The 16,273-nt window shown below is 34.4% G+C and overlaps 2 protein-coding genes across 5 annotated transcripts in view; one reads left to right on the top strand and one right to left on the bottom strand.

Moving 5' to 3' along the window:
• 5-HT2B (5-hydroxytryptamine receptor 2B) overlaps positions 1–16,273 on the top strand; it is a 68,726-nt gene that overhangs the window by 40,711 nt on the left and 11,742 nt on the right. For all 3 annotated transcript variants that reach the window (XM_087415385.1, XM_087415384.1, XM_087415383.1), the window contains 3 exons: positions 5,679–5,910; positions 8,467–8,875; positions 14,832–15,397. In XM_087415385.1, coding sequence (XP_087271511.1) covers positions 5,679–5,910; positions 8,467–8,875; positions 14,832–15,397 — 1,207 coding nt within the window. The remainder of the gene's footprint in view (positions 1–5,678; positions 5,911–8,466; positions 8,876–14,831; positions 15,398–16,273) is intronic.
• The window catches only part of Rpn2 (Regulatory particle non-ATPase 2), a 53,694-nt gene continuing 38,890 nt past the window's right edge, over positions 1,470–16,273 (bottom strand). For both annotated transcript variants that reach the window (XM_087415382.1, XM_011054943.2), the window contains exons 11-14: positions 4,690–5,024; positions 3,817–4,169; positions 2,873–3,215; positions 1,470–2,158 (exon numbers count right to left, since the gene is read on the bottom strand). In XM_087415382.1, coding sequence (XP_087271508.1) covers positions 2,088–2,158; positions 2,873–3,215; positions 3,817–4,169; positions 4,690–5,024 — 1,102 coding nt within the window. In that variant the 3' untranslated portion in view covers positions 1,470–2,087. The remainder of the gene's footprint in view (positions 2,159–2,872; positions 3,216–3,816; positions 4,170–4,689; positions 5,025–16,273) is intronic.

The raw sequence follows: 16,273 nt of genomic DNA, 5'->3' as shown, positions 1-16,273 counted from the left end.
TTTCGAATTATTATCATGAATGAATTAAGTAAACATTACTCTATTAATAATTAAAAATGAAATTCATTTTCATTAAAAAGTTATTGAAATTGTCACAACTAAAAAAGGGCGATTTTTTTAACTCTCCATCTGCAACCTGTTTTTTTTTTACCGTCCTAGACTTTCAAAATGTGGAAAAATTCAGCGGTTTTTCAACATTATCAAATAGTTTTTAACAAAATATTTTTTAGGAATTCCGCTCTCTTCGGAGAAATTTGAAATTCGCTTGTTTCGAGAGAGACTCAGATTGAAAGGAGAGTTAAGGGTTGTAAAACGACAATGATCAAAATGATATTAAAAACACAAGAATACATTCTTTCTTTTAAGAACATATTCTTTTCGCCAATAATATTTTTAATTGAGTCAATAATTTTTCGTCAAATCGAAAAATAGTTATTATTCCCCTTTTCTAAGAAACATAATTTTTTTCAATCATCGATTTTGAAGCGAATGATATTAAAAATCTAAAATCTTCCCATTTTTATTTTGTAATTTAGAAATTTTCGTAAGATTTTTTTACTTCTCAAACCAGGATTTTCTCTAGAACGATGTTCTCATCGATTTGTAACGCAAATAGCAAATTCTTGAGTTCTCGATTTCCCAAAGCTTCCTTCTTACTTTGAAAAACCAACGTGGAAAATTAAAGGACGTGACGACACATCGCTTCCAACGAGCCACTCTCGATTCTCACGAGACCTCACGTCGAGTGTTATCGACTGACGTCGAACGGAATTCGCACCTTCCGGGAACACGTGTGGTGGATATACACGTGCGTGGGCTGCAATCCTGCAACCAGAGGATGTCCACCTCCTCATCTTCTTTCCTCTTGCTTCCCCCCTTACAGTCATCCGATGGACGTTATGACCCACGCTCGATCAAGGCGAATGCGACAGCCGGAGAAGCAGAACACGAGCTGACCATTATGGGCGACAGGGACTGAAAGCGGAAGCGTATTTCAAGGAAGATTCATGTCTACGGGGTGACCCGTAAGCTCCGCGTCAAACTTTAACGATGAGCACAATGAATTATGGAATGTATTGTCTCGCGGAAGCTCCGTGCTAACTTTCAAAATAATGTGCTCGAGCAGACGTATAAGGATGAGACTCGACGATCGTCTCCGCAAATCTAAATTATTAATAAATGATTTACAGGAAATAACGAGGAGTTGTCACAGAGGAGTGCTGACAATCCATTTATTTACTGGCACTACGCCCTATAAGAGTAATTTCAGCGAAATTGCGAAAACAGTAAAAGTGATTAATAAAAATTGATTTTCATCTTTTCCTGCGAATAAAACAAACAAATACATACATTATTTCATTAATATCTTATCCTTTCTGTAAAAATCTGTAAATAATAAAAATCGTAATTTATTTAATATACTGTTGATTCTTTGCTTAATTAAGCATAGTGAATTATGAAACAATCCCTTTGATGTAATAATATTTTATTACAGTTTTGTTGATAGAAAAAAATTGGGACTTATAAAAATTAAACATTAATTGTTAGTTCGAAAATATAGAAATGATTTACATTGATTCATTCTCTACATTTCTCTAAAATGTAACTCATTAATATATAATGTATAAAATAACAAAACTCAAGAAAAGAATTTATCAATTTATTTACAATCAATGCGCAGTAATATGTGAATTATTTTCATCATTTTCTTCCTCTTTTTATTTTTGCTAATAAAAATTAATTTCTAGAATTAAAAAAAAATTAAATACATTTTGCATCATTCATTCTACAAATTTCTATTCATAGCTTCGTAAATAATTAAATAGACGAGCCGTTCATTAATCTTCTTGATTCTGCTTAGGAACCTAATTAAAGAGTTATAAGGTAGGAAACTAATAACATGAGATGCAACGGCTTTATTGCAGCTGGCAGAGTATTCCGCTAATTAAATAGACACACAAAAGGAAACCAAATATAAAAAAGAAACGCGAGAACATTAATAAAAAGTGACGACGAGCGTATTGCAATGCCATCGCGATGGCGAATAATGGATGACAGGACGACAGGCTGACGCATATTTCCGGCGTTCAATCTTCAGTATACTCAAAGGGCTCGGGTGGCTCAGCTTCCTTCTCTTCCTCCGGCTTCGGTCCAAAGGCTGAAACAAACCGGAAGTGCTCAAGCGCACACCCTACAAGCACGTACTCAATACTTCAAAATATAAACGAAAATCCTGGCCCGTTCATTTACATGAGTATATAATTTCATTTGTGTAAATAAAAATGTATAACTTTATTTGTGTAAAATTTATCTTTTCTATCTGAAAATCTGAACATTATTAAAAACATATTATAGATCATTCTTGTAGACGCAAAATCTCTTAAATTAATTAAGAACATTTGAATAAAAGATAAATAAAGTTTAATAATTAAACTTTCTTTCTTTAGTTTTGAAATCTGATAATTAATATATAAATATTTATATCAAGGCGCTCCTCGCTCTAATAAAATAAACGGCAAGGTTGACGAAACGTTAGCATTAACAATAGATCACGACGATAATCCGCAAACTCTTTGACATCTCTGAAGAAAATACCCGCGAAAGCCTCAAAAGTATTATCAAAAAATTAATAAATATTTCGACTATACCTACTATAAAATATTATTAAATAATTAACAGTAACAATTTCAAAGACTCTCAATCTTTAATAATCATATGAATAGAATTATATAGTTCAAAAATTGTTGTTTCACTCTCGTGAAATTTTCGATTCAATTATTCTTATTGTACGTAAAATATAAATTAAAATTACCTTTTCTTTACAATCGATTTCTGAAAGTTTTGAGCAGAAAATAAAGGATCAATCACTCACCAGCGACAGGCTCGACGAGTTCTTCCTCGGTGTCCGTCTGCATGTGCTTAACCATGACAATGCCACCGATCTGAATATCTTTAACGGGAGTGTAATGGCTACCCTCGACCAACTGAATGACCTTCAATTGCTGACGTAGAACTCGCGCAGGATTCTGGAGGACTTCGAAACTCGGCTCGGGCTCCTTCTTCTCCTTTTCATCGCCGTCTTTCACTACCTTTTTCTCGGGCTTCTCCTTGGTTTCCTTAGCCTCTTTCTCATCCTTCTTCTTCTCATCCTTTTCTTTCGAAGACGATGCAGCTTCCTTTACCTCTTGAAGCTCCTTCGTCTCCGAAGGCGGATCCTACAATTTTTATTTAGTTCGTTTTCTCTTATGTGGCCGAGTGCTGAAATTTATTAGCGTACTCTTTTATTCGTCATAAATTTATAATATATATCATCACGTATTAATATCCTAAGTCAGAGAAAACTTTATAGATTATTAATATTTTTACCACCAATCTGATTCTTTCTTTGATAAGAGAAACGCATAAATCTTTAATTAAAAAAAGATTTTATTCTCGTTTACTGAATATATACTATACAACGTAAACAAATGCACAAAACAAAAAAAAATACACAAAAATATATATAAAATTCGAATCAATCCATTTATAAACGAGAGTTTAATAATAAAAAGATATATATGATTCATAAATTCGATGAGTTAAACATTCGAAAATTTAAAGAATTGAAAATATCAAAAATTTCTGCGTGTAAAAATTTCAAAACGTAAGAGTTCAAGATATCTCGTTAAAGTACATATAATAATTACGCTTAAAAAAACGCTTATATCAGTCTCATAATTATTCCCGCCATTTTTTTTTTTCATTAATTTTGATTTAGACAAAATTACAAGAGAACATTCTTCCTGAAATGTCCAGACATTTCCTTTAATTACTTACCACTTCCATCTTCTCATGAGAATCTCTGGCTTTTCTTTCAGTCTCGCGTCTCCTGGCACGAGCCGCAATACTAAGGACAGCGGTGGTGACTTTCTCTCGTTCCTCTCTCTTTTTCTCTTCAAGAGGCGCAGGATAAGCATATATGCTTGGCCTAGCGTTTGATTTGATCTCCAATTTAGGCATCTTTAGCTGAGCGTTCAAGGCGATCAGACACGTGGGCGTGAAAGCCAGAGCCAAGCAATGCGCAAGTGGAAACCAGTACCAATACTGAGTGAATACCAGGGCACCGACCACCGCCAACATGTTCGTGTGCCCCGTACGCGATTGTAGAGATACGGTTACATTACGACCACCTAAGAAAAAGCGAAAGTCCTCGCGTAATATTTCACAATTGATCTTCTCATTGACTTTATTTCTCGTTCTAATATTCGCGAAATTTTTAGGGCTTCAAGAAATTTAGAATAATAAGACCTTGTGTTAAAGATAAAAAATTAAATGCTTCAAAATTAGTAAGAATGTAAGTTTAATGACGGATGAAGTGATGAAAATTCTAAGTCCTAAAAATTAAGGAATTCAAAAGCACATGTCCTGTATAAATACAGGAAAAGTTCAAAAAATAAATTTCATACTGCTAAAATTTTGTTTTCTATGAATCAGAATCTATAATTCGACGATTTATTAAAGTCCATGAATAAAGTTGATCCCTGCGTTGCAATAATAAAATTAATAAAATACAGGGAATCCAATGGTTCACAGTTTTTATGCTCAGGAAAGAAATAATAATTTCAAATTTGTTGTGGAATATTTATATAATTAAAATTGAAATCACAGATTCTGTGAGTGTCACATGCAAGAAACTCTAGAGAAACTTACCGGCATCGATGATCCCTTGCGCCAAAATTGCTCCAAACTTAGCCATCACATCCTCGTGTTTATCCACAACAACTTTAGCATATAATGCTCTAAAATCTTTAACGCGGGCACACGTGGATTCCGTCTGCTGGATCAGAATCATGGCAGAAGCGATCAGTGCGCCTTGCCTGACGAAATTCACAGGATCATTAGTCATTGGATCCAACAGAGCGATAGCTTCCTTCAAGCCGGTACCCGCGCAAGCAATACCTAAGGCCATCGCTGCGCCATACCTTACATGAGGATTATAGCTCTCCGCTAAGAGAGACACTACACTAGGACATTGCTCCGGAGTCCTGGAACACATGAAAAAAAAAAAACGTGTTAAATTTCAAACTTATTGACTTATGTCTCACATTCAATATTAATAATCTCGTAATAACTTATTATACTTTTTATATCTTTCATGTTTATCATTGACATATTATAATTTAAATTAATATTATGTATAATATATTAATTAATTTCTTTTTCCAATTTTCTATTTTCCTTTCAATCTTAGTTTTATATTTTATATTTTTTTAAATTTAAGATAATCAGTCAAAGCTTATATTTATTTTATAAATACATATATAACTGTAATTACAATTCTTTTTGAACAAACAAGTTTTATACTTAACCATCTTATTTATTAATAATTTAAACTGTTAAATAAATTATAATAAAAAGTTCATCATCTTTCACTGAGAGAACTTTGTAATATTAAATTGAATAAACCATTAATTCTTTTATATATTTTATCAATAAAATGATGTGTTACAGCACGGTATTTAGAAGGTTATGGTATTTAAATGAATATAGGTTCATAAATTTTAATTACGTGATAATTAATTGATAATAATTTGTTATTAATTTAATAGCATCGCCACGCGTCTGGCACACTTGAATATTCACACGAGTTAATATCGAACAATAATTAACAGATCCCTCATTTTCTCATTCTGTTTCAGGAAGATGATTCGGTATTGGTGGACGGAGCCTGCCAGATTCCCGATCCCCTCTATAAATTAATTGGCAGTATAATCTGCTTCTATATCCCGCTAGTAGTGATGTTGTTAACGTATGCGTTGACAGTAAGATTATTGGCGGAACAGCAACAAAATATCGGAGGAACTGGAGCAGGTTGGTCATCAGGGTGGTTAGGAGCACCTCAAGGTGCCTCTCAAGGTTCATCCATGACAGGTTGGTGTACTGTGCACTATAAACTTGTTCTCACATTAATTTCCGAAATCTTAATATCAATTATTATCTCTCTAGGAATCAAAATAATCGAATATATCTTGGTATAAATTACTTTTTCCCTATATTTGAGTCCATTTCACTGTAATGTTATTGTAGAAATATATAAATTAAACTTAAACTAAACTTTAAAATTTATTTTTAAATGTGTGTATATTTATACAATACAACAGAGCATTTAGAATAAATATTTAATTTAATTTAATTGTTCTAATTAATATATAAAAAGAATTTATTTAATTAAAGATTCATAGAATAAAAATTCTTCAAGTGTTTTCCAACTCGAATTTTTAAGATTAAAAAGTACGATCAAGCTTGCCTAAACAAATTTCTATAATAGAAGCACTTTTAGAATCGTTATAAAATTTAACAAGTGGTTAAAAAGTATTTTTCTTTCTTCTACACTTTTATTATTTCATGGACCACTCCTGCAACTTCATGCTTTCTTCCCATCAATTTGCCAGCGGAGAAAATAAAACAATTATTATTATTTCAAATGTTACCTTATTCTTATCAATTTTCTATTTTTAGCAAAAAAATTTTATCTTAAAAGAAAATCATAAAAATAAATAAAGCAATATAAATTATTAAAAAATAAATTAAAATAATAAAAAAAATACAGAATATAATACAATACGGCAATATATCCCTTTCACCAATTTTTTCTTCTGCATAACAATATACCGTTTTTTTCCCCGAGGATACATTTTATTCGAAAACGAACGAGGCCGTCGGGTGAAGGAAACTAAGACTTCCCACCTGATAAAAATTATTTATTCCGATTTATCGGTCGGCTTCCGAGGATTACAAAGGATATCGCGTCTGCAGGCGTCTCATAAACGTTTTTCGAGACCGCTGGCGTGAATTCATTCCCCTCAGACAAAGCGTTCCCGAGGGAGATAACCTTCAACGTCCCTCTTTCTCTTTCGCGACAGAAAGTTTCGCTGGAAGCCACATCGTCTATTGTCGCTTTGATTTTACCTGGACAACCCTCCGATTACTGCCTCAAATGGAATTTGCATACCAACTTCATGCCGGAATTCATCACGCTATTTTACACGCCGCGTTGCACAATTATTGCATTTTAAAATGCATTCTTAATGAAGTTTTTGACCAACTTTGAGGGAAATGAGAGTCGCCGAACGCCTCATACATATCGTAGAATTAAAAAAATGTAAACGAAGTGTATAAGTAGATTATGAGAAATTTGATTTCTTAAACTTTTACATGTTTTCCAGATAATTATCTGTAACTTCTTTTTTTCTTTTTTTTTCTTTTAGATAAAGCAAAGCATTTGCACTTCCTTAATTGTTCACGAATTAACCAATTAGAATTTGTTATCCAGTATCGCGGATCTCTAGCGTGTGCAATTCGCCATTACTGTATAAATAATTCGTCACGCAACATGAAGGATGCCTAGTGGGCGACGGTCGTATGATTAATGATGTCAACGCGGTTCGTTTTTTCGCGTAGAATCGATCCCGGGAAATCGATGGCACGGGGGACTAGGCCAGGCTTCTGTCTAGAAGCACTCTACGACAAGAAATTTCGCCGGCACGTCAAGCACGGAAGCATGTCGACGTCCACGACGAAGATATGCAAATGCCGGCCATTATGCAAAGATCTCGGATGCGGCACGGTATGCTAAGAAGGCCCCCGTCCGGTTGCTCGGCGATATGAAAATTAATCGATACCCCGTTACGCGCGAGCCTCATTCACGGGCACTTAATATTCCGCAGGATTGAAAGATTGCAGGAGATGACACAGAAATCCTTTGAGTACCTCATTACAAACACAATTCTTGTCGATAGACTATAAATATTCCGTTAATTTCAAAGAAGAGAAACAACATATAAGAGAAACAACAAAAATATTGTTAAAATGTTGTCACAATTCTTATCAATATAAATTAGAGAGAGAAAATTCGAGAAAGAATGAAACTTATTTACAATAAATTATATTATTGCTTTACTAAAGAATAATGAATTAAATAAATTGTTTAAAGATTAGCAATTTTTATATATATTTGTAAAATTCCTACTTTCAATCAATCAATACCTATTCATTTTTAATGTTGTCTATAATTCAGAAATTTCAGAGTATAATACAGAAGTTCTTGCAAAGTATCTTTACAAGGAGCGGTTGAGTATCTCCTTGTAAAAAGAGCTCTCGCATTAATTCATTTTAAAAAGCATCAAATCGGTGAAAAAAAAGACAAATTCAATCTTCAATCTTCAATCTTTAATCTTCAATCGTTAAATTGACTGAAATCTCCCGTTTTTCAACAAAAGACCGTCTCCCTTCCTGAACGAAGAGTAAATCCTGCATTTTCCCCGATGCTCTCCAATCATCAGTCGCTAAAAAATCCCAATATAAAAAAAACAAATCCCCTTCATTCACGGATAAAATAGAAGATCACCGGAATCATCCTTCCTTCTCCGATCGAAAGAAAACTCTGATTAATCGCTAAAACCTCCGGTTCTCCGATAATTCGCGCAGGGCTCGAGCGACGAGGCACCTGGAAGAGATACCTCTTGAACAAGAGTTCGGGTGGCAGCGGCGGTACACCACAACACACCTCCGGCACGTCGACCGACACCGAGCTGACCACCCTCGACACCCACGAACTCTGGCTGCAGGAGAGCGAGCCACCACCTTCGGCCATGTCCGCCCTTCATGCCTTCGGCGCGGAGATGCTCAAGTTGTCGAGGGGTCTCGAGGGGATGACCGGCAGCTCCGGCAATCAAACCTCATCCAAATTGACAACCCAACACCACCAGCATCAGCAGCAGCAGCAGCAGCAGCAGCAGCAGCAGCAGCAGCAGCAGCAGCAGCAGCAGCAGCAGCAGCAACTGCTGCAACTGCAGCAACACGGTCCTTCACCACGCAGATGCAGCTTCCGCAACGGGTATGGAGATTGCAAGTCAATTATGTATTTGCGAATCATAAATCTTTCTGTAAGCTTACTTTATGATTGCGACGATTGATAAATTTCATGACTCGAATACAATAAAAATATAAGAGATGGAACAATGAGAAGAATATAAATTATAAAAGTCGTATATACGATATATGGCTTCTTTACTTAAAAAATGACACAACTCAAGAAATGGAAGTATCAAATTTTTATCATGAATGAGTGACGTAAATATCTCTATCAATCTTACCAAGAATGAATGAACTTTACTTCATAAAAAAATAGTCGAAACATTACAACTCAAAGAGTAATTTTTAAAAAAGAATCATCAAAATCGTCGTAATTCAGAGTGGTTCTTTAAGGATAGTTTTCTAAAGATTGTGAAATAAAAATAACAAAAATCATATTGATTATGTTAGAAATATATCTTTGCCGAAATGTATGATTAGACAATAATTTTCTATCAAGCTAAAAAATATTTTTTTGTCCTTTATCTGAAAGATTAATGTTTTGAATTTGTGTCACTTTTGAAGTAAAAGAGCAATCTATAAATAAGTAGAAATAAGTAAAATTTTAATTCATCTTATTTCTATTTTAATGTAAAATCCTTCGAACTTTCTTTTTCTTAACTCCTTAGACACTTCTATATATAATTTTCATAAAGTTTTTTCCGTTTTATTTTGTTCTAACTTTTTTTCCGTTTCTTTCCCGTTTCTTTCTGTAATCAAACGTGTATCGTTTTATGCAAACTACTTAGAACACAACGATGTATCCCAGACACAATTTTGTGAGAAAGGAATTTCCGTGCTTGTCTGAGTTTTCGCGGAAGATGCTTTTGCAATTATTAACGACATATCCATCGCATCGTAACCTGCGGGCTCTCAAAACACGCCATTGTGCTTGACGGCGGCACGTTTCCGTGGCAATACGACAGCACGAATTTGCGTCACTTTGTCACTCCGGCTCGCACAACGCCGTGACTACCACGAGATGCGGTTAGCGTTGCGTCAAATCAACTTACGACGGCAACCGGGAGAGTTTCCGGTGAATTTGTGTCATCCAATATACCAAGAACCTACGCATGCAACTATCGTCGAAGAGCTTAAGTGAAGAACGTCTTACTATATTCCATACTCGTGTCTACAATCTAAATTTATGATACTCGACTTTCATCTCTCAACATTCTTTAGTTTTAAGTCTCATGTTGCTGAAACATATAGTTTCTAAAAACGTAGCTTTGCCCCTCAAGATATTTTTGGGAAAATTTATTCTTTAAAATATTTTCGCTTCTCTATACACACTCCAGGCTAAAAATTTGAAAACACTCTTTAAAAATTGACATCAACAATTATTCCTTTTATATACTTAAGAATTTTTAAAGGATCTCAATTTTAGAAGTAAATGTCAGTTGAGAAAAATCAACTTTAAATTCATCCGGGACTCTAAGATATATTTCTTGGGATATCCTTACACATAGGATCATTACTTACTTCCTCACGGAATCGAATGAGAGAGAGAGAGAGAGAAAGAGAGAGAGGGGAATTATATTTGACGTCGTTTAGAGCTTCCAGCGTCGATCCACGAGAATATGCAAACTAAAAGTGGAACGAGAACGTAGGAGTGCGGCCAGAATATTAAAAGCTAGACTCCTCCGTATCGCTGTAAAATATGTTTCAATCATAATCCACCGATCTTTCTGCTGTCTTGTGTTTTCCCCGTTTCCTATGTCTTCTTTGCCGGTTTCAAAAAGTATTTACATATGTTTAAAAGTTCAAACGTTCCTTTCAAAAGATCAGGTTAATCAGACAGAGACCTTGCGACAATAAAATATAAGAATTTAATAACCGCAGAACAAAATTAAAACTTATTACGAGGATGAAAATGCAAGGAAGAAGGATGAGAATGCAAAAAAGATTTTCTAGATTTTAGAATTTTTAGAAAGTAGCAGAACGCGAGAATTTGAAAGGAATTCCAGGTGGCAGAAATCTGGAAAACGGGAAATCTACGATTTGAGACACGCAAAATTTTCAAGACGCGAGTGGTCGAAAAGATCTTGCGAGAGGAAGAGCGGAATCGTATCGGATGTAACTGAAAGGCGAAAATCTTTCAAAGTAAATTGGTGCAATCATTAGATCGCAATATTTCAAATTGCACAGCGTCCTCCTTTACTTTTGCACCTCTTAATGGACGTATTAGTAACGAAATCCCAGAGAAAGTCCCTTTTGGCTTTAATGATATATTTAGAGTCTTCCTTTCCAAAAGTGCATCTGTCATAAAAATTTAAACAAATCCCAAATCGTGCAAAATCACCGGGATCCTTTTAGAAGGCTGAAAAATTTAATTCTACGTCAAACCAAATAATAATATTGAGGAAAAAAGTCACTTGACTAAATTAGTTTAGTTTGTGATTTTATACAATTTTATCATATATTTTACGAAGCGACGAAATATATTACTTTTAAGCGGATAAAAGTCGCACATGTGGTTACACAGCTTCCGCAATTTTTCAAATTTTACATGTTCTCACGACGATCGAATTTCCCGAAAGTCTCCTCGAATTCTCGCGAGACTCACATGAAAATGCGAAAGCAGACGCGCCAGAAAGGTCACCGCGACGACGAGAAAACCCATTTATACACGGTAGCCTCAAAGTGGATTGCACTTAGCTGCTGGCATTCAAAGTGCAAAACGGACCAACCTCCATACAGGAACGAAAAGGGGATGATGGGGGAGGGAGGTCGCAGATGGTGAGTTTCGCTCGTTCGCTCGTGGTCGCGTACTTAAGTAAACTGCTCTTGCTCCACGTAAACCTCTAATAAAGGAATGCACTTAGGATCGTGCCTCTGAACGCATCAAACGAAGATTACCTCTCTATTACTCGCAGAGGACTTTGCCTTTTACAGAATCGAGTTGCTTTCTGTCGATCTCGTGAATTAAATAACCACCGAGTATTCAAGGATCTCCCTCAGAATGTTTTCCCTCTTCAATTGTTATATTATAAATTAAATTGTATTAAATTTAATAATAGAGTACGAATAGAATCAGAGGATGTACAATGTATAGAATGCAGTCGAAATAAATCACGAAATAGTGATTTGTCGTAAAAAATAAATAAAATCTTTTTCATACAAGATTTTCTTTTAAGAAAATTGAGAAAAATTGACGACACATTTACGATACATTTCTCAAGTTATTTAAATTCAAAGTCAAATTTTATTAAACAGTAATAACAGTTTATAATAACAGTAAAATAATAAAATATATCAAGATTGATTTGTTATAAATCTTCCTAACTTTCACTGAAATGGTGTTTTTATTTAAAAATTTTCTCTCTATCTCTCCCTATAAAATTTTTGTTGCATTTAATTTTCAAAAAATAAATAAAAAATTAGAAATCAACAAAGAATATACATTTTAATTTAAATTATATATAACAAATTAACATAAATTTTAATGGAAATATAAATAAAACTTTATATATGTAATAGCAATTTCTTAATAATACAATATTTAAACATAACAGTAGGAAGAAATCAAATTATATTCCCTCTTTAAAATGCATTTTCTAAGATGCATCTGTTTCTTCTTCAACCAGACCACCTCTCCATCCCATCCTTTCTCGACCCCATCAGTGTTTATCTCAACCAATATTTTTCTCAATTTGCCGTCAAGACCGCGGCAGTAATCCACTCCAACGACAATCGGGCCGTTTCTCTTCCTTTTGGAAGCACCCTCAATTATCCTCCGAAAACCTCGCCAACGCATTTCCAAAGCATTGATAAAATTGTCACTCTTCAGCAACGATAATGATTCGATAACATTGCGGAAAATCAGAGGAGGGCATAGAAAAGGATAGCCATTTTTATTTCAATTTTAAAGAACGATTGCCAAATTTTGTCTGTTTTGGATATCATCGAACTCTTAAGTTTTTTTCAAAATTTTCCGAAAAAATTTTCTAAAATTTTGTGTAATTTTTTTCATCTGTAATTAATCATTAATCTATTATTATTTTGTTCTTTTTCTTTTCTTTCAAATCATTATCTTAAGTTCTTCCTTAAAATCTCAATTTTCTTCACCTTATTATTAATTATGCATGATCCTTTTTTTCCCCCCAAAATTCAGATTACCGTCTCATTAATCTCCTCTCATTTCGTTATTACCTGAACATTTCTTTTTAAATCTCTTCTTTTTAACTCTTCCGAGAGATTTCACTTTATCGTTTTGATATCTACCCGCAATCGTCGGCAAACAAAGTATCGGTAGCAGTTTCCTGATATTTATAGGTATTTGAATAACCGAAAAAATGGGTGAAATGGGTGATCGATAACGGACTGATAACGATCGACGATGGAAACGCGTGTAAAACCACCCCCGTCAAAAGTTCTCGGTACAGGTGCATATCTCGCGTGTCTCTAATTTGCAAGGACGGAAGCAATTTTTTCCTCTCGCGCGCAAGCTCATCCAATCTCGCGATCAATTACCGCGCCACGCTGTAAAATGGGATGCAATCGCATTTTTTTTCTTTTTCCTTTTTCTTCTTTTTCGCCGTTTTTCCTCTTCAACTGCATGCGGCCGACCGATTCCGCGTATCAAATGATAAAGGGACTCGCGTTCGTATCGAAACAATAGATATGGTGCACATTTCGTGACGGCGATATTTGTAGATTCCCTTTGAAGCTGGATTCGTGACAAAAATATCCAAATATTTTCTCCCTTCGGTAGACTTTAAAACGACAATCTCGCGTGAAACAATAAGAGGATTATCCTATGCCGAATGATAAAGGAATCGACGAATCAATCTTTCGTTCGCATAGTTTTGGTTCACGGCATATAGGATTATTTTTGACTCGATTGCTATTGATAAGAAAAGCTTTTGTCATGCGTTAAAACTTTTCAGATATTCCCTTTTTCTCTTCGGTTTGATTTATAACGGCGAGAGAGATTATTGAGCGTGATAAAATAACAGGATTCGAGCATTAATCCTTCAATAAAACGCTCATACCTTTTTATCGTAGTGAGGATTATTTTGAAATCGATTACAATTGATAATAAAAGTCTTGTCGCGCGTAAAGTCGTCCAAAAATTTCTCCCTTCAATTTGTCAATTTTGTGGTAAATAATAGAAAGTTTATTAAACGTCAGATAAAAACAGACTGCAAATATTAATACGTCCTATTACAAACATTTCATTTAATTAGCTTAATTTTCGAAATTCCAGATTCGTCAAAGAAACTCTACACTGAAAAAAGTTTACTAAATTTTAATATATATTTGTTTAAATAATACTAACGAAACTTACAGTAAATAAATATTTACTTAATAAAAAATAATAATAATTAAAATAATAGTTCTTGTATCGGACGTACAAATAGATATATGTTTGCATTTAGTTAGTAGTATTCAGATAAATTCATTAAAATTTAGTAATCTTTTGTTAGTGTAACTGTAACAAAGCATATTTTTCATGCACATGATACGTGCATTCAAACTGGCTGACTATTTATAGACAACTCATAATTGAAATCATCTTTCTAATTATTCTGTAACCCATAACTGTCATTATATTCACTTATAATTTCTTGCTATTATAGGTGAAAATAAGACCGAGAATAAGTCAAATAAGAAAAGGAATCCTATTTTTGGTTGGTCCAAAACCAACCAGATTTTGATGCTTCATAATTTGTTAATTTATTATATAAATCTACGTATGAATATTAAACATCAAGACTTAAACATCAAGAACCGAAAATAGGATTTTTCCTCTTATCTGATTATTTCGTTTCTTATTTGATTCACTCAAAAAAAGCTTTTGCTATTTGTTATTTTTATAAGTTTTAAATTTAAATGAATTATTAAAACAAAGTTAATATATATATATATATATATAAGATGGAGACCATAATATCATCTTTTCCTTTATTAATAGCTCAATTTTTATTTCTTTTTAGAAGTGCAGAGAGCACGGAGAGTAGCATGTCCTGCTCGAGAACGAGCATATCGACGGAAGAATTCGCGAGTCCATGGAAGCATCGGAGACGAGCGTCGACCTACAACGAGGCTCATTTGGAGAGATCGATGCAGATTCTAGGCTCGCCAAAAACTCCTAGAAAAAGGTCCTTTAGCTTCCACGAGCAGTCGTCGTGTCGCAAAGCCGAGGACGATTCAATGCGCAAGAAGTTTCACGATAAAGCACAGGAAGGACCGATAACGTTACCGCCACCCTGCACGTGTCCCTATTTCGGGGAATCTTCGAAGAAACCACCACCATCAGGCGAGATTGTCATCGTCTCCAGCGACACTATGAAGCCTATTAGTAACAAACACCTGGAAACAAATATTCCTATACTCCTTTCGGGTGATACCACGAAAACCATTGGCAACAAGGGTCCGGAAATGGGTTTATTGGGTAGACACAACAGCGCTAGATTTACGGAAGGTGCTAAAGGTTACGAGCAGCTGACCCCCGCAAATTCCGTGGTCACATGGCGAAGTGGAAGGCGAGGTTCCAGCCTGAGTACGTGACGATAATACGTGCTGATGACGTAAACAACAATTTCGATTAGTTCTTCGATAATTGCCTGCGGGAAATTCCCCTGGCTATCGCGTGCCACTAACGTTCCGCTAAAAATTGTAGAAGCAAAAAGAAGGAGAGAGAGAGAGAGAGAGAGAGAGAGAGAGAGAGAGAGAGAAAGAAAGAGAGAGAGGATGAGCAAGTTCGTGAAAGCGGTTAGATCGAGTCTCGAAGAGAAAAGGGTGAAACGGAGTTACCCGATTCCCCCCGTTGCTCGCTTCGATCACTCTTTTTTTTTTACAACTCGAGAAAAATGGAGAGATTCGTTCAAGAAGAACGTGATTCATGGTCACGAAAAGCTCCCGATCATTGTCTTTCCAGGATCGCGCAGGATTTTCATACGACTGATTTTGGAAGATTCAAGACTGTAAAAATTGACGTATTCGAATCTTACAGATTTTCGACGGAAATTAAAAAATATTTTTGCTATTTCACATCTTAATTATCAAATTTTTTAACTTTCATATCTTAAAAGAATAAAATTCTTAGATTATTTGTTTCATCTAATCAATGAATTTTAAAAATTTGATAAATGTGTTGCTAAAGATTTTTAACGGAGATTAAAAAATATTTCTCCTAAAATTATTAATTATTAAATTTGTTAGTTTTCGTATTGCGTGTTGGAAGAGTGAAATTCTTAGATTATTGGTTTATCAGGATTAACAAATTTTAAATTATCTAATATAAAAAATTTGCACATTGTCCACAGAAAGTGCTTTTCATCTAAAACAAAATTAAAACTTTTATATATGCAGATACCAGAATTAAATTCTAATCCTCAAATTTTTCCATTACCAAACGTTTAAATCTCGCGAATTT

This window comes from Acromyrmex echinatior, chromosome 17 (assembly GCF_024713525.1).
Source record: "Acromyrmex echinatior isolate Ae372 chromosome 17, ASM2471352v2, whole genome shotgun sequence".
NCBI classification, from domain to species: domain Eukaryota; kingdom Metazoa; phylum Arthropoda; class Insecta; order Hymenoptera; family Formicidae; genus Acromyrmex; species Acromyrmex echinatior.
Note: the sequence above shows the minus strand (reverse complement) of the source record. Positions and strands in the feature narration are given on the sequence as shown.